General features: G+C 38.8%; 2 protein-coding genes across 2 annotated transcripts in view; one reads left to right on the top strand and one right to left on the bottom strand.

The window, feature by feature from the left end:
- Window positions 1–11,644, top strand: part of LOC101862782 (ras and EF-hand domain-containing protein) — a gene marked incomplete in the record, with an annotated part of 74,651 nt that extends 63,007 nt beyond the window's left edge. The window contains 5 exon segments of the mRNA XM_035968385.1: window positions 1,139–1,271; window positions 2,556–2,752; window positions 3,819–3,929; window positions 5,366–5,442; window positions 6,922–11,644. Of these exon segments, the coding sequence (XP_035824278.1) occupies window positions 1,139–1,271; window positions 2,556–2,752; window positions 3,819–3,929; window positions 5,366–5,442; window positions 6,922–7,009 (606 nt within the window).
- A 4,568-nt stretch (window positions 11,645–16,212) lies between these two features.
- Window positions 16,213–19,124, bottom strand: part of LOC106011113 — a gene marked incomplete in the record, with an annotated part of 13,410 nt that continues 10,498 nt past the window's right edge. Inside the window, 1 exon segment of the mRNA XM_035968384.1 lies at window positions 16,213–17,024. Coding sequence (XP_035824277.1) covers window positions 16,392–17,024 — 633 coding nt within the window.

Below are 19,124 nucleotides of genomic sequence, written 5' to 3'. Positions count from 1 at the left end.
AAAAATATGTTTGCACCTAGTCAAATTATACATCAAAATAACCATAACTGTATATAGAACAGGAAAATATTGAAAAATGAGCAGTTATTTACATACATTCCATAATATTTGTACATTTGGATCATAACCTCCGATATTGTAAAAAAATAAATTTTTAAATAATTTTGAAAAAAGGATCCCAAACAGAAAAAAACACTCGTATCTTATATGGAATTATTAAGAATTGCATTTGGAAAAAACCTATACATGTCTTGGGTGGTACTTTTTGAGTAAATTCACCAAAAAGTAGTGATTTTGGGGAGAAAAATTGTTTTTGACTATTTAGATCTAGGCCTAGATCTAACACTCAAAAATATTGATTTCGCAATTACAGTGCACTGGCAATTTGAGTCCAGTAGTATCAATATTATAAAGAAGAGTCCTACATTTCTTTAGTGAGCAAAATAATGATACATTTTGTTGTGGTAAAGTACTAAGACTAGTGTCTGGGCTATAATTTGGGCTTCGCGATAAAACAATGTCGCATAAACTTCGAAATCGTGTTTCAAAACTGAATCAAAACTTCCAGTTTTCGGTGGAAACGCTTGACCCGGAAGTCAACTTTATATTATGACCTTTATTTTAACATGGATATGTGGATTGGAATAGAAACCAAGCTAAAATTGAGCGTCGGTTCTCGAGCCGCCGGGGGCGGCGTAGCGTACTGACGGCACTTTAGCCGCGCCGCCCCCCACGGCTCGGCGTAGCGAATGAGCTAAGTAGGTTACTCATTAGGCCTCTATATCATTTTTGTGAACTCTAGAATAATTCTCATGTTGGGTTTTGAAGCGGTTGAACCTGGTTCGAATCCCCAGCACGTCGTTCTGAACTGGCGTTGGTTTGGGGAGTTTTTTTAAGGCTTCCCACCCTTTTGGCCCCGTCCTATTGGTGATGGATGTTAAATTCGAAGGTTCCGCCTCTTATACGATCGTTCAGTGCTGAAAGGGGTATAATAATAAACCTATACAATGACCAATACATTAACCAATGAGAATAATTCCAAGTCATAATAATATTATCAGTAATCCTTAGACCCCCCCCTCCCCCCTCTCCCCATGCATTAAGCACTTATTCTTTTTTGTGTTTTTCAATTTTTCAGGCAGAAACAAATGTTGTCAAGCCCCAGAGAATCTTTAAGGTAGTCTTTGTTGGAGACTCTGGAGTCGGAAAGAGCAGTTTCATTCATCGATTTTGCCACCAAGAGTTCAGACCAAATTTTGCAGCTACAATAGGTTCGTTTTCAATAGGTTATATCTCTACTGCTTAAAAAGTGACAGTCTTATACTGAGCAGCTGATGTGTATTTTAAGTGTGTTTACATATCGCTTCCCCTGAGGTGAGGGGATTCAATATTATGTGTAAATTGTGCCCACTTGACTCTGGTTTGAGGATCCTGTGTCAGAATCTCCGTAAGTATAATAGAATGCGAAAATAATATTCAGGGTAAATGATCAGGGAGTAGAATGCTGCATTTTTAAAGTTCATAATCTGTTTGTCAACTTGCTACCTATAATCTGCTTACGAATACCCTAACATACCTGCCACTATACTCTCTTCCCACTTAGCTCCTCTAGACACTTTTGTCTTGGCCGAATAGAATAGGTTAATACAAACAATGTCGCCGTAGCAGAGACTGCCCACCATTTCGGAATTTCACGGTGATCGTAAAGATGGTTCCTGTAGGGAATGGGATAGAGGGTGCCCATGTTCGTCGTGACTCATTGGAGCAGAGGAAGATTGGACTAACATTGACATTACTTAAACGCAATCCCACATCATCACTCATCCCCACCTTTATTTCTAAAATCCTCATTGCTCTCAGATAAATGACTTGCATCTATAATCCTCGAATCTCTTTCTGTAACAGTTACTTGTCATACTAAGTATGCACGTACTATTAGACACTGTCATATGCACTTTTTTCTGCTAATAGATGGCGTCCTCGTATAACTGGGCAAGGGATTTTTTAAAAAGTGTGTTTACATAATAAATGTGAGCAACGCATTTAGTGAAGGCAAAGATCTAATAGCGTATATTAATAGATCTGCCTACACTGTAGAATAATGAATTGATGTGTACTTTTATTTATGTTCCAAAAGGAATGCAGTTATGTAATCTATATGATCTTAGTTTGGAGTGTAATGTCATTGTGATATGAGCCTTTCATAAAAGTTGGTCTTTTTACCATACTATTTTGGCAGGGTCAGAAGCCTGCCTCCTTAGTGATCTAATCGTGTTGTTTGGGGGACTTACCTTTGTGTTCATATTAAGAGTGATTACTTGTTATAGACATAACGAGGGAAATGTGAAAAATGTAACCGTGATTTCAGCTTTCATTTACTAATTGAAGGTGAAACTTTTATTTTCGACAGGTTAATGATAATGATCAGCACTGATTGTTGTGGTGTGATTATCTGTGGAAGGCTTGTCTGACATAGGACATTTATTTAAACAAAAAAAAATAAAATTACTTCAATATGGTGAACAATGTTTTTGTCTGTGCTTGGATTTCTGCAGGTGTGGACTTTCAAATAAAGACGATGGATTCTCGGAACACGACATGCATCCTGCAGCTCTGGGACACAGCGGGCCAGGAGCGGTACCGCTCTCTGACTAATGCCTATTTCCGGAAAGCTGATGGGGTCATAGTTATGTACGATGTCACTTCGGAGAAAAGTTTCATGAGTGTCCGCAACTGGATGGGATGTGTTCAGGTAAAGGGAGAAAAGAAATGACTCTTGTGTTTTGTTGTCACCAAAAAAACCCATAGTATTTTCTGTTCTTGTTATTTTGTCCTTTGTGGGGATAGATGTACTATTAATAGGCCTACATTCTGAAAGCATATTAAATTTTCGAAATCTTTCATTGTTTTGCATAGTAGTGCTCAAAAAGCATGCTTTATTTCTATTATGCAAGCAGAATCTGATTTTTTATGACAAGAAATTTTGAAGAAAATCAGTTGGCAAGTCAAATATATATTTTATATATTATTTATATTGTTCAAGTCCGCTTAGGTTCAGGTGACATATTTAGAAGTTATGAAACAACTGAACTATACATGCAAGTTAGTTGGGCAAGGAAAGTTGGAAACTCCATGTTAAAAGGGAAATAACAGTAGTCCTCTCGCTCCATGTCGCCAGGGAAGGCAGATCTGATAAGAAGCTTCCTCTACCTCATGTAACAGAAATGCTGGTAGTAGTTTATTGTAAGTAAGGAGATAACTGTACGAGGACTCTCGCCTGTTAAAATTAATATTTTGAACTTTCATTATACAACCTATATATATATATGAATAAAACACTGGTCAAAGATCCAATCAATGAGTTGAGGAGGGGAGATCAATCCATAATCTTCCAACTTAGAACACAACATGTACCCCTCAACCAGCATCTCAACTGAATTGGAGTAAAGAAGTCTGCTGCCTGCCCATTATGTGACTACCCCTCAGAGACAGTGGAACATCATCTGTTCTTCTATACAAAACTAACTGATTTAAAGGGATGTTTTCTTCCCAAGCTACCCCACACATCTAATTGCCTCTGCTCTTCAAGACAACAATTAGAACAGACATGCAGCTATTACGGAATGGCATCATGCAGAAGAGTTAATGCTCAGATGCTACTGGATCGCTAACAACAACAACAACAACAACCTATATATATATATATGTAAATAGTCACCTCCCTTTTAGCATGTTCTCAATTCTGATTGTATGACTGTACAAATGGAGGAAAACATTTATATTATCTCTATAATATCAACTGAATTTTCTGTCCCTAGACGCAAGTGGAACCAGGAACTGTGATTGCTCTACTAGGAAACAAACTTGATGTAACGGAGGATGACTCTCACAGGCCGGTCAAGGAAAAGGATGGGATGCTTCTCGCTGATGTAAGGACCTCTGTTTATGTAGGAATGTTAATATCATAGACTGTGTACTGTCGTAGCTGCCACTTTTTACCCTTTAGAAAAACTTTGTTGCCCTGGAGTGCAACAAGGGCACGCAAATGAAGACATCAGTTTCATTATTGCCGAGTGTGCATGCAGCCTCCTCCCTCATTGTCCTTCATTTGTTAGACAGTGTGGTGAAATCAGACGCTTGTCAAAATAATGAAAGTGAAGAAACGCATTTTTTAAACAGGTTTTGGAATTTTTATTGAATTTTTGGGGGTTTTTTTAGCTCAACGCCTTCTATGTCCATTAAAGAACACATTTCTGCGTGGATTTTATTGAAAAACATTGATTAAAGGCACAAAAAATTTTAATTTTCAGTTTCCACAGACTCTGAAGCTAATGAAATAACTAAACTTTGGTGGCAATTTTCTTCCTAATTTTGCCTCTGGAACCAGGTGATTCCCACCTCCTTCAATTGCTGATATCTCGACTTGTATCTGAAGTAAAATGGATTTTTTTTTAAAAATTGAAAGCAAATGAACAAGCTTTATGTTGATACAAACTACTCCACCTGCCCAAAAATTGACGAGCACCTGATTTCACCACGAGGCCTCATATTTGGTTCTAAATCAAATCAAATGGTGCACTCCACGGTGAACTGTAATCACATCAGAGTGTTCAATTTTATACATTTCAATACATATATGGCCCTGCAAGACTGTAATTCAGTAGTTAATTCCAAAGGCAGAGCTCTTGGTTATGTGTTATGAGTGAACAAAATGGGAGAAGAGATGAAAGAAGACTGGCATTACATTCCAAAGTATTATAGTCAGCACAGATAACACAAATATGAAAAATCGAAATCACAGGTAGCTCATACAATTTGCCATTCCCTGTCTGATATCTCTTTAACCCTTTGAGACCTGAGCTCCTGAGCCATAAATATTACTAACATTCATATGATCGTTAGAATCACATTCTATATTCCCACTTAGGGTAGGCCTACCGGTAGTCTTTGTCATTATATAGCCTCTAATTAAAAAAGATCTTCGAAATAATCAATGTAATTTGTCAATACCCAACATGTTTACAGTATCCATTCCTGATGGTGTCAAGAATTAACTTCTGAAAGTTGCTGTAATGACAATGATAATAAAGTGTTTTTTTTAGTTAAGTAGGCCTGTTGCAATGGAGCAAAAGTTATACAACACTGTATTAGTGCGACTGGTATCATGCTGGACTGACTGCAGTGTAGGCAGACATGGAATAGTTTGAATCATAAGTGAGTCATTCTTGAACTTGAAATTTTTAGTTAGAGAGAGATAGATAGAGAGAGAGAGAGAGAGAGAGATCTATTTACTTGTTTTGATCATTTTGAAATGCATTGCCATATAAGAATGATCGACCTCTAAATTCTCGACTTCTTTCCTCAGGAATATGAAGCTATCTTCTATGAAACCAGTGCAAAATCTGGGGCAAACATTCAAGAGGCTATGGAAGCATTTACCAGGTAAAGTAAAGATCCCAATTTTTTAAACGTTAAAATTTGTTCTAAATGTGTTAGTGTTGAAGGTTTTGAAAAGCAATAGAGTCTGTTATTGAACCATTCTTGATGTAATAAGCAGGTGGTAGACCCCCTCCCTCTAGTGTGTGTATATGGTATCCTTGTTCTCCCCCCCCCCTTCCCCCTCCTACCCCCCTTTCTCTTCACCCCCCCCCCCCCCCTTACCTGCAGCTTGAGGGGAAAATCTTTTTTTTTTAATTAGGTAGCGTAAACCACGGCCTCGCGGGCCCTCACAGCCTTCCGAGTGCGTCGTATTGGTGAAATCAGGGTAATTCAGATCGCTGTTTCTTTGCTCTTTCGCTATAACACACCAAATGCTGTACACCTTGTAAAAGTTCCGCTTTTCCTCGTTACAATAGTGTAAGTTATTTATGTGTCCGATTATTAGGAGCTGGAGAATCACCGACGAAAGCGAAGCCCCTCGCTGTCGGAATGTGTAGTCGGCCGGTTAAAAGAATGACATGGGTGCTTTCAAATGCCTCGCGGGAAGATCGATGATTAAATACCGTCTTTTCATTTGCAGAGGACTGTAGAGCTTTGAGTGGGTTTTTCCGTGAAATATTTTTGGACTTTGGTGTTTAAATAAAAAGCCTTTAAAAATACCGTCAAAGTTTTGAAAGATCATTTTTTACATAAAATATGTAAAATACCGGTAGTAGTAGAAAGATCAGTTCTTTTTTTCTATTAGAATAAAGTAATCGGCATGGAACTATTTTTCATCAATCCTTCCGCGAAACTCGCAAAGCATGTGACCCCCCACGTGGGGAGCACACGATACACTACAGTAATGGAGACGACTCACTCGCCGCGGGGGCCGGTGCCGCGCCGGCCAGATTATCGCTCGGTGTTTTTGTCGAAATAACGACAGATCATCATGTTTGAGGTGATAAAATATTGTTTTGTAATGTACTTACAGTCTTGGAAAAAAATAGGCTACATATCTATGTTATAGTGATTGTACTCTGTTAATGATGTTTGGTGCACTTGGTGCTCTTTTATTACCTCTCAAACATGGGGTTGCAGCCAGTTCGACTTTAACAAATTTTATCAAATTTTAAACAACTACAATTTTCTTAAAAATTGACTGAGAGGTTGAAGAATGGTACAAAAATGCTGAGGAGATAAAGGCCTTTCATAAGGAATAGATAAATTTGGCATACAGCTACTTTGAAAATTTAATTTCTGGTACCTATTTTAATTGTGACTTACCTGGTTTTTCCCTTAGCGTCTTCACATAATGTTGCCTGATAGGATATATGTATTTATCCAGGTGGTCAAGTTCATATGTGTTGTTCTGTTTTAAAGTTTTATAACATAGTATCAGTTCTCATTGATTTGCTTTTGATCTCTACAATTTGCTTTGGTGCACCATTTGCATAATATTAATATCAAGATGTTTTAATTCTTTGTCCTTTTTTCTCCCAGTTGGCTCCAGGAAAAAGAAGACAAGAGAATGGAAGATGGATTGAAATTGGTAGAGACCCCAAACAAGAAGGGATGCTGTGGAAGATAATTTCCATAGAAGGAGAGTTTGCAGGCTGAAATGAAATAAAATGGAAACTAAAAACAAAAGTCCAGATTACGAGACCCAAGCTCCCTCTGCCCCCAATTCCTCGCATTGTGATGATCTCAGTTTCATGTAATATATTGTGTAAATAATTTAGAATAAATAATTCCCCTTTGTATCATGTTTAATATTTTTGTCAATAATTGTAGCCTACATTCATGCATATCAAAAGGGAAATGTTTCATTTACTTATTCTTAGCTAGCTACCTATACTGTGATACACTCCTCTTTACTGGAAGCATTGCAATGTACTTTATCAATTCCTTTCTTTTTATTTTTTTGGAACCCCTTTTTTTTATATGTGGCCTTCCAGGCTTGAGAAAAAATGTGTCCCACAGTTGTTCTATACTGATGATAGGTATGTTTAGAAACTGTTTCAACCTGAAGAATTGTGCAATGAAGTCATTGATCTTGTCTCAAGGGACTTGCCATACAACATTATGTGTTCAGCCACTTGTGCCTGGGGAATAAAGGGTCCAGTTTGTATCATATAATATTCTTTATTTTAGGCCTCTGTATGAATTCTGAATTATATTGTTGTGTTCCTGCAAATCCATGACAAGTTTCTATATATATAAGTTGAACAAAGCATTCCAACAACTATACCATACTACATTTTCCATTATACACATCAATCAATGATTTTGGGCGAGTTTTTATGCAATGCCAAAAATATGTTGTGCATATTATTATACTGATGTTACTAATATTTCACTGCTGGGAAGCTTTACGGAGAGGACTGCTGCTAACACTAATTACAGTGTAGAAGTTAATAACACAAAATAAGATGGCTTCCAGACAGGCAAAAACTGCAATGTAAACTTTATGCAAGGAGACCCTGTTGAATGCAATATTAATTCCCAGTTGTTGACAGAACTTCCATATATATAACTTAAATACTTTTGTTATGCAATGTTTTCATTTCTTCTACTATTCATTCCTTTTATTGAGTTGTTATAGTCCAATCTGTCTCGTATGCAGTTGTCTCTTATTGTGTTTTAGAATCGCTGCCAAGTTCCATAGCTTGAGGCATCATGTGTGAATGGCTGGTTTAACAATCAAGCAAATGCAAGACTTGAAATTCTGATATCATATATATACTTTACACAAGACATACTGGGGAGTCTGCTTAGTTTGAACACAGTTAATCAGAAAACAGCAGGAAGCAGAAAGAAAATAAAATACCTGATTTTTTTCTTTTTTTGTCTTTGTAAGAAAACTATCAGTCAGCCAAAATACTCCCACTCATTTCTAAAAGAATTTGGAGGGTTATGTTGTGTGAACTTGCACTAAGCAATCCTGAAGAAATGAAGTTGATCAAGTCTTACACGCTTCAAGAGATACATGAATGCATGGGTGTCAGTTGCTGGCCAGCAAAGAGAGGCATCGCCATTGCACTGTTTGCCTATGTTTATCACATTCACATACATTGTGTAGGTCTAATGGCGCAATCTTTGGTTGGTCATAGCCTATCATCTCAGTGAAGCTAATTCACATATGCCCTTTTAACATGAGCACAGGACTTAATGTGGGGGGGGGGGGGGGGGGTTGCGCCACTGACATTATTGGGCTTTCTTGTTTAGTTCGTTGATTTACTCTTTCATCTGTTTGATGTGACCATTCCACTGAATAATAATTAAGCCCAAGCTGACAATATTGAAGTGGAAGACAAAGCCCAATACTAATAACCTTCAGCTCAAATTAGAATGATCGATGAAAAAGTTAGATGATGAAAAAGTTTCAAAAAGTTAAATTTGTTACAAGCACAGCATTCTCAATTGTAGGCCATCGACAATTATCATAAATTACTATGACTATTTGAGCGACCTGGCATAACCAAAGAAAATCTGGCATTTTCCAACAGATTTGGATTTAATCTAGCGGACTCAACTGTGCTGTTTGACAGGGTAAATGCCTTTTATTTTCACCTTAATCTGTGATTTTTCATCACTTGCGCATTTCTATTTCTAACAAAGATGCCCAAATCTGAGCATATAGGCCTATTCAGCATCTATGTTGCATCAGTTATAAGGCTCTTTGCCTTGTTTTTTTGCACACTCCTTTTCTCTACAACCTTTCTACAACTTAACTGTGGAATTCGGGGTGGTAACTGTTCATAAAAAAGAAAACACATTTCTATAGTATGCATGTACGTACATTGTAAATACTTTTAAACCTTACTTGGACATCATCACACACAATTTTATATAATCTATGAAATTGATTTGAAAAGTTACTTTAGATTACATGGGGTTGTTGTTGTTTTTTTATATAAATGGGAAATTGTGGTTCAATTTTTATGATGAAATTAGTTCATGTTATTTGTGCAATTCTGCAACACACCCTGAAATGGCTTTAAAAATCTTACCATGTACTTGATTTGAGCATTTTAAAATTCTTCAGAAGAGAAAAAAAAAAGAAAAGAGCTGCACTGACAAATTATATTCAAAATTACAATGAATAAAACTGGGATAACACTTTTGAGCATCGAAGTTGTTCCTGGGGCTTAATTTCAGCCGTTTTGTCAAGTCAAAGCAAAACCATGACCACTTGGAAGTGCTTGAAGTGAAGCACATACTTGTTTAATTTAATACTTTGCAGTCACTTGGTGCAATGATGCACAGGCCCAAGAAGGCGGTGGCAGTCGCTCTCCTGGCTGGGTGACCAGATAGGGTATTTTGTACTGCTGGCTGTGTGACTGCAAAGTGTTAACCAGTCAGTAATGGATGTACCAAGCAAGTGATGTGCACCGGTGTCTGTGGTGTTGTGTTGTGGATAGGTGCTTCGTTGTTGCACGCAGGAGACCTGAGTTTGATTCCAGAGCGGGGAGCAATATTTATTGAGTATCCTGTTTTTCTGCTGGGATGTTGTGTCCCTCTCAGGCTGAGTCAGAAACCTGCCTTTCTAATTATCTAACTGTGCCGATAGGGGCATAAAAAACAGCTGCATACTTTAAAAAAAGTGATGTGTGCTTTTGCCACACACAAGGCAAGTGTTGATCTCTCTCTCTCCCTCTCTCTCTCTCTGCCCCCCCCCCCCCCTCCCCACTCAACATCAGGACACCGCTCATTAGACACCAAAGGTCACTTTACAGACACATCTGTCTCTGTTGTATCTGTAGATTTATGTACCAAGTTTAAGTTTAAGTCTGTGATCACATAGAAAGACTTCGATATTTTTATTTATAATATTAATTTGTTTATTATTTCCCCTTTTTTTTTGCATTTAAGTTTAAGATGCTTGTTGTACTTAGGGTTTGAATATCAATCCACTTTATCATAAAGTAAAAAGTCAGATATTTCTTTCATTGTATGAAAATTAACAATGCCAAGTATGCACATGTAGAGATCTATTTAATTTTTTACATCAACCTCTCATGCCATGCTCATGCTTATTTTCTTCATTCACCAAATTCAGAAAGAGTTGAATCTCAGTTGTTCGGTGTGTATGTGTGTACAAATTGTGACATAATTTTGCATTCCAATTCAGAAGTATGAATATCGGCTGTCACCATGTATATTATGATTATCTTTACACATGATGTTCATGGTAATGTCTACACATTGCATAAATGCTTCCCAATCTGCATTCTTTTTAATGTATGTGGTAAGATACAAAGTGTTCATATATGTTTTCACAATGTAAAACCCCTTCTGACTGAACAATAGCCCAATAGAGTCCATAAATTTAGCATTGTAGTCCTGTTGCGAAAATTTATTTTAAGCAAAATCTGTATATATATAGTCCAAGCGCACAGAAAGCATCTTATTATGTTTTAACAAATCCAGTTCTTTCCACATTTAGATTTTTTATCTGCATTCTCTATTTCTTTAATTACAAAGTGTGGATTTGCGTAGCCGATGTAGGCTACTCTGAACAAAATCAGAAGAATCTGAGAATCATCAGTTTGAAAGCAGCACAGTCAGCCCCTGCACATTGCTCTCTACCTACCTTTATAAGTGTCGATTTTGTCTTAGACTGTCACTCAGTATACCATCTCACTGTAGGGATTAATAAGATTTAGAGGTCACAAAAAAATTGTCCCTTCCATGGCAACCCAGACTCATTCCAAAGGATGAATGCCGACTAAAGTAACAGTAACACTTTCTTCTGTTGCCCCTGACACAGAATTTACTAGTTCTGCAAACATGGATTGTTCCCTCCTTTACACTTTATAATAATATATGCGGTCAGACCACCATCTTGTGTGTACAGTAGGCCTATTTATTGTTTTAACTTCCCAAGGGTAATTGAAAGGTTTTTGGAGATTCAGCTCAGTAGGACTTTAGTCCTTTTGATCTCATGCTCAATTAGGCTAGGCCTACATTAAATATAAAATTTACAACAGTACAGTTGCCTCCGTTAATCTCATTTTTAAGTACTGAAAACTGATTGTGGATCTCAACTCCTCATCTTTTACAGTACAGGGTGTGAAAAATCTTAAGAATGTGACAACTGACAATGGTTCAGCGATATATTGAAAGTTGATGTACATGATGTAATTAAATTTCCCAATGGTCTTACTTATGGAAAGGTGCTTCGCAGCAATTAAATATAATATAATATTATATATTAAAAGCTTCTACTTTGTCTGTATTGTTTATTTTGCTGAATGTGAGTGGTTTGTTTCCGTTGTACAATTTGTAATGTCAACGAATCGTAAAATTATTTGTGTTGTTCTTTAAAGTTCTCCCTTTTTCATGACCTGTTGATGACTGTAACAATTTGAAGAAACTTAAACAGTCAGTAAGTAAACAAAATTACCACTCTATAAAGCACACTGAAAGCATAATTGTGTAAAATGGTTTAACACAAACTGCATCACAAACAAGGGTTTAGAGCTAAAGTTGTTTTCATGAGGGTGGTTGGCGGGTGCTGTGGTGTGGTTTGCTCCTTCTTTCCTATCAAACAACTATCGTCTTTATCTCTCCTCCTGCTTTTTTGTGTGTTACTCTCTTGTAACACCTCTAATGTTCGGCACTTAAATATGACATTGTGTTGCAAGTGCCGTAAAACTCTTACTAAAAAAAGCTGTTTTCATGTTAATGTTATTTATAATATTAATTATAATAATAATAATATTAATAAAATAACAAATAGTAATATATAACATACAATATATATCCACACTCCACAGATGCTCTATGCACTTTGCCACTATTTTTAGCACAGCAGACCCTAGAACACTAAGAAACATTTTTAGCTTCCCAGGAATCATACAGTGCATGCTGTGGATTTCACACTCTCAAAACAAACTGACAAGATTTCTCGCTGCCTTTAGCAGGGTACCCATTCCCTCCAAGGAAATTCATGAAAAGCACCTTTCCCAAGGACACAAAAGGCCCTTTAGTTGCATAGACAGATTAGGTAAATCTAGACAGAATAGATAACATCGTTGCAAGGTCAGAAACAACAACAAAAATACCAAGATATATTTTTTAATTACATGATGAGTAGTGAATGGATGTATCAGGGGATGAATGTGTTATGGTCTTTTGCATCTTCAGAGATACTCTTACATTATATACATATATGTAATTGCCTGGGCAGAAGACACAGGTTTATAGATTACCCAATTCATAAATCATACATGGGGGATCTTTTGATCTAGAGGTTACGGTGTTCACCTCTCATTCAGTAGGTCTCGGGTTTGAAACCTGACAGCGACACAAGATATATTTCTCCGAAAATGTTCTCCTTTCAGCTCCTTTCTCTAACCTTGTTATGTCATCTGTTTTCGTTTCCACTCTCTACCTCCACCCCCCAACTCCCTTTTCCACCTCCTCTGGACTCCTGGTTCTTTCTGCAGTCTTTCTACTGTTACTCCATGGCTCCTTCTTACTGCTGGTAAGTAACATCTAACGCCTAGCCTTCTCGAATAAGGGCGAAAAGTCTCGGAGGTCCGGTGTGTGCAAGGTGTGCACGTTAAAAATCCCTTGGTGGTCCAAAATCGAAAAGTAGGCTTCGGCCGCCAGCCCTGCAAAATTCAAAATTTCCCACAAATTGAAAATGTTTAGTGTGTCTCGCGCACTCATATGACCTTAAGCAGTTGCGAGTGCCATAAAACACTTATAAAAAAAAAGTACAGTTCCCTCATCTTGACTTCTTGATGGTTCAAAGAAAAGACTCTGTGAGTAGGCCTACTTTTTAAATCGATGCAGACATTGAAAGGGGTGGATTTCTTTGCACAGAATCCACCAGGGCATTATGGTTGGAATTATTTTAAATTTTTTCAGGGTAGCAACGTAACGCCAATTGCCTACTAGATTTTCAACCATAGGGAAATCGTGAACATGATGCTCAACGAGCAAATGGGACTTCTAATATATTGTTCATTCTTATCCAACAAGATGAGGTGCTTACTTGACCTTACAAGTTACAGTAAAGAGCAGACAACAATACAAGTTTTGCGAGTCGGAATGAGCAAGTAGGTGAATATAATTTTAAAAATCTAGTGGGCGAGTGAGTGAAAGAGAGAGAATGAGTGAGAGAGGGGAGAGAGACAGAAAGTGTGTGTGTGTGTGTGTGTGTGTGTGTGTGTGTGTGTGTGTGTGTGTGTGTGTGAGAGAGAGAGAGAGAGAGGGGGGGGGGGAGCGAGAGAAAGAAAGAAAGAGAAAGATTGAGATGAGAGGGAGGGGTGGGTGGATGCACACATGAGAATCAAAAGTACACTGTATGTTGTTGTTGTTGTTGTTGTTGTTGTTATCGATCCAGCAACAGCTGGGCTCTCGCCCTTCTGTCCAATGCCATGTAGTGATAAGTGCAGGTCTGCTGCAGTTGCTGTAATGTTCCATAGAGTGTGTTGTCAATGTTAGGTCTCGGAGGGAGAAGGGTAGCTCTGAAGTCATTTAGGGCTGTACAGTGGAACAGGTGATGATCCACAGTCTCATATGCATAGTCACACAAGGGACACATTGGGGGAAGTTCCGGGTTTATTCTGTTCAAGTGGAAGTTGAGCTGTATATGTTCTGTTCGTAGGCGGAAGACCGTGGTCTGTTTCTTTCTCTGAAGGCGGTTGATATTGTCATTCCTTTTTGTTGGGGTCATATGTTTGAAAACTGCTCTGCCTGTCTTTCCCAGGGCCCACCTGTTCATCCAATCTTGTTTGTTGTTGCTTTTGATGATTTGTTTTGCAGTGTTGTATGAAGTTGGAATGTTGGGTTGTTCCTGTCTAGATCCCCGTTTGGCGAGTGTGTCTGCTCTGTCATTTCCAGGTATGTCTGAGTGTCCGGGGACCCACTGCATTACTAGGTTGATGCCACAGAATGTTATCAGATGATGGGATCCAAACAGTATATGGGTCAAATCTTGGTTTAGGTGATGGTCCTTTTCTATGGCTTGTAATACTGATAGTGAGTCAGAGAAAATCACAATACTCTGTGCTTTTCCAGGATGAGTGTCAAAAACTGGGCGGAGATGGTACAGTGCTGTTTCAATTGCCATCATTTCTGCATCGTAGTTGCTGCATTTCTCTCCACAGGCTGCAGAGATCTCATTGGAACTTCCATTTGGGTACTGTATTAGTATTCCATATCCGGCTTTGGTTGTGCCTTTGAATGCTGAGCCGTCCGTATAGATGTGTATCCAGTCATCTGAATAGCTGTCGATTGTTTGATGTGATGCAAGCATCAGCGTCACTGGGTCTGAAGATTTTGTGCTCTTGTCTTTGAGAGATGTTGTAATGATTGGCTTTTTTAAAGAAAGGTGGGGAGGGATGTTTTGGTTGACTCTTTTGGTTTCTTTTCTATTTTGTGGTAGATGGTGGCTCTCCATTAGTTCTGTGATGTGATGCATGATTGACTTTTGTTGAATTCGTTTCTTTGGTTTCCATGTTTCTACTAATTTCCTGTTTGGGTGGTTGGGGCACATTCTTTTAGTTCTTTCATGTAGCTCCAAAACTGCTTTATCTCTGCGGATTCCCAGGGGTTCAACATTTGCAAGGATTTCGCACGTGGCGGTAGGTGTGGATCTCATGCCTCCATTTATAAAACGAAGGGCATTGTTTTGGACCTTGTCAAGGGTGTTGCAAGTAGTTGTACTGCACATAGTGAGTAGGCTATTGCTGTATTCCAGGGAAGATCGGACATAACCCAGGTATAGAGCTCTCAGAGTTTGTTTGTCTGATCCCCATGAACTGCTTGCGAGTTTCTTTAAAAGTTGGAGTCTTTTTTTTTGCCTTGTTCCTTATGTTCTCCACTTGGCTTTTCATGGTTAGCTTATGGTCAAGTTTGACTCCTAGGTAAGTTGGATGTTCTTCTTTGGGGAGACTTTCATTTCCTATCTTTAGTTTGAGATTTTCTTTGGCTGCTTTATGGCTCTTCGTGAAGATGGTGTATACTGTTTTCGTGCAGTTTATTTTAAGTTTCAATTTCTGACAGTAATTATGGAGCCTCTTGAGGTCTTCATTTAATTTCCCTGCTCCTACTATCGTGCTGTGATGTGTCTGCCAGAGAGCAAGATCATCGGCATAAAGTCTTTTCTGATTTCAGCACGTTCGTTACATCATTAAAGAAGATCAGGAACAAAGTGCAACTCAGACCGGAACCTTGAGGTAGGCCTTCCTCGAGTACTTCTCTAGACGAGTGGGCATTGTTTACCTTGGTTTCAATGTTTCGATCCGACAGGAAGAACTTGATCCATTTGTAAAGTTTGCCATGTATCCTGAGGTCCATCAATTTCATGAGTAGGCCTTTTCTCCACACTCTGTCGTACGCCTGTTGGAGATCTACAAAGATGGCGACAGTGTGTTTACTCTCCTGAAATCCATCCTGGATGTTTTGACTCAGTTTAAAAAGTTGATCTTCTGTGTTGCTGCTTTTTCTGAAGCCTGCTTGGTGTGGGTTTAAGCTGTTAGTATTTTCCAGGTACCAGTAGAGATGGTTGTTTATCATTCTTTCCGCAAGCTTACCGATACATGATGTTAATGAGATGGGTCGGTAGCTTTTCGCTTCTCCAGGTGGTTTCCCATTTTTCAGGAGTGGTGTAATCTGGGCGATCCTCCATGCCTTTCGTATTCCACTCGTTCTCCACGTGGTGTTTATCAGGGAAAGAAGAACTTCTTTTCCTTTAGCACCAAGGTGGCACAGCATTTCGTTGTGAAAGTGCACTGTATCAGTCTACAATAAATCAGTCAACCAATCAAAGGCATAGAAAATCATTCAAACATTTAATGAAACATTTTAAAAAAATAACTATGATGCAGGTGATCTAGGGACAAAGGAATCAGGAAAACTGAGAATAAGACTGAATACTCTCTGTCGTCTGATAAGTAATGCAAAAGGTTAAGGCGCGATTCTTTTGTGTAGGTCTGGTTGTGGTCGATCTCGTCCTATGAAGTTGAAGTTAGTTCGTTCATCACAAATTCCTCTGCTATGCGACGGATGCCAGCTTTGGCCTGCATGAGCTTGAGGGGATCTTTTATTTTTCTCAAATCGTTCGCTATATCCAAGGCAAATGTGTCGAGTTCATCTGTCGTAGTAACTCTGTCCAGGACTACCGGTTTCCTCTCGTCCTCAAAATCAAAATCAGTGGAATGATTATGAAGACGTCTACGTTTGTTGTGTGTGTTTGTTGTCGCTGTCGAAGAATTCAAGGATTGATCACAAACCCTACAAGTGTCTTGTGTGGTAGGTATTTGGGGTGTATCAGACGAGGTACTTTGCTCAGGAGAAAGCTCAGAAACAGTATAAGTTATGCCAGGCTCCTCATCAGTATTGTCCATCTGCTCTGCTTCACTGGCGTCTTCTTGATCTTCAACTTCATCGAACTCCACAAGGCTTGATGGAACAATTTTTCGCCCGAGGAATTCGTTCTTCATAAATAGCATCCGTTTGAAAAATGGCCACGTGATGTTGTCACTGGATTCGAAGGCTGGTAATCCATACTTAGTTTTTGGGAGTTTTGCCACCTGGGCTCTCATAGAATCCTTTAGGTTTTTCAGCTTCTTGGCACATTCGGCAGCTGGAATAGAATCATTAAAAAATATGTAATTATTATTATGATGATGGTATTCTTTTTGCTGTCGTTGCTGTTGTTATTGTTGTTGCTATTGTTGACGTTGTTGTTGTTGTTGTTGTTGTTGTTTGTGTACAGAAGAAATCTTGTTTTTGTTTGGTGTCATTCACATGACTATAATGTACCGGCAAACAGAAACACTATAAGTTATATAATATGATAATGTGGATTTTGTTTCATTCCGGGTAAGTGGGTGGTTGGGGGTGCTCTGGTGTGTTTTGCTCCTTCTTTCCTATCAAACATCTGTCATCCTTATCCCCCCTCCTTCTTTTTTGAGCATGTTACTCTCTTGTAACACGTAATCTACTCTTCGGCAATTATATGACCTTATTGAGTTGCAAGTGCCGTAAAACTCTTACTAAAGCTAAAACTAAAACTATTCCGGGTAAAGATTTTTTGCAATGACACCAATCTTTCCAAACCATGGCTTTTACTTTCAGCATTCAGATGAGACGTTTGACTGTGTTGCAATAATAACGACAACTTGCGTTGCAATTTGAAGACTTCCCAGTAAATGTCAACCCACACCCACAGGAAATGTTCGAAAAAGTGCCTCTGGAATTTAAGACGAGAATTTTCTCGATGTAGCAGGATGTCTAACGAGAGGTTGGAGGGCGCCCCTGGTAGGTCCTATATATTATATTTCTTTACTTTCCCTTTGGTATTTATGTGTGTCTGTGGGTGGTTGGCGGGTGCTCTAGTGTGGTTTGCTTTTTCCTTCCTATCAAACATCTATCGTCTTTATCTCCCCTCCTTCTTTTTTGTGCTTGTTACTCTCTTGTAACACTTCTAAACTTCGGCACTATATGAACTTGTTGTGTTGCAAGTGCCGTATAACACTTACTAAAACTAAAACATTATGTGTCTGTCTTACTTTTTCCTCCAGACTAAATGACCATTATTGTGTCGATGTACATGTACTTCTCTTTACTCGAACAAACAAACAAACAAACAAACAAACAAACAAACAAACAAACAAACAAACAAACAAAACCATAATGGATTCCCAACAACTGTCACTCTAGAGCCAGTCGATGTGAGGAAAAAACTTTCAGTATTTTTGCCGAAAAATGGACGGTTCTCAAAAATACAACGGAGTGTGTTAATATTGGAAATGTACAAACAGTAAAGTTGTACAGCTTCCTTGTGTCATTCTTCATAATTTTGTTTTGCTCGAGATCCGGTGATTGTTGGGGGATCTCATGGTCTACAGGTTACGGTGTTCGCCTCTCATTCAATAGGTCCCAGGTTCGAAACCTGACAGCGATGCAAAATTGTCTTCTCTGAAAATGTTCTCCTTTCACCTCCTTTCCATCTCTCTAACCTTGTTCTGTCATCTGTTTTTGTCTCCACTTTCAGCCCCCCCCCTCCCCCTACATTCCTTTTCCCCCTCCTCTGGACTCCTGGCTCTTTGTGCAGCCTTTCTACTGTTACTCCCTGGCTCCTTCTTACTGCTGTCTTTCAGCCACACCCCTGATCTTATGGTAGGTAAGATCTAACACATGACTTTCTCGGATAAAGGCGAAAAAAACTCGGACGTCCTGTGTGCAAGATGCGCACGTTAAAATTAAAGATCACTTGGGGTCCAAAATCGATAAGGGTAGGCTTCAGCTGCCACCAGGGCAAAATTTGAAATTAATTCCTACCAAACTGCCCGCGCGCTCATGTGACCTTTTGCAGTTGCAAGCGCTGTACAACACTGACAAAATAACAGATGGAAGTTAAAGAGCATGACCATTGGGCCGAACAATATGGCTACCAGGCTATGCTGTGATCAAGACGTGATCAGATTTGTGACTTACTTCGGCAGAAGGTAAGTTCATTGGCAAAGGAACAGTGGTGGTAGTGGTGGTGGTGGTGGTGGTGGTAGTGGTATGTAGTAGAGGTGGTGGTAGTTAGGGAGGAGGTAGTGGTGGTGGTACGGTAGTAGTAGTAGTGCCAGCTGTTGTATAGTAGTAGTAGTAGTAGTAGTAGTAGTAGTAGTAGTAGTAGTAGTAGTAGTAGTAGTAGTAGTAGTAGTAGTAGTAGTAGTAGTAGTAGTGTTTCT

This window comes from Aplysia californica, unplaced genomic scaffold (genome assembly GCF_000002075.1).
Source record: "Aplysia californica isolate F4 #8 unplaced genomic scaffold, AplCal3.0 scaffold00056, whole genome shotgun sequence".
NCBI lineage: Eukaryota > Metazoa > Mollusca > Gastropoda > Aplysiida > Aplysiidae > Aplysia > Aplysia californica.
The sequence above is the reverse complement of the archived record's forward strand: the minus strand, read 5'-3'. Positions and strand labels throughout refer to the sequence as shown.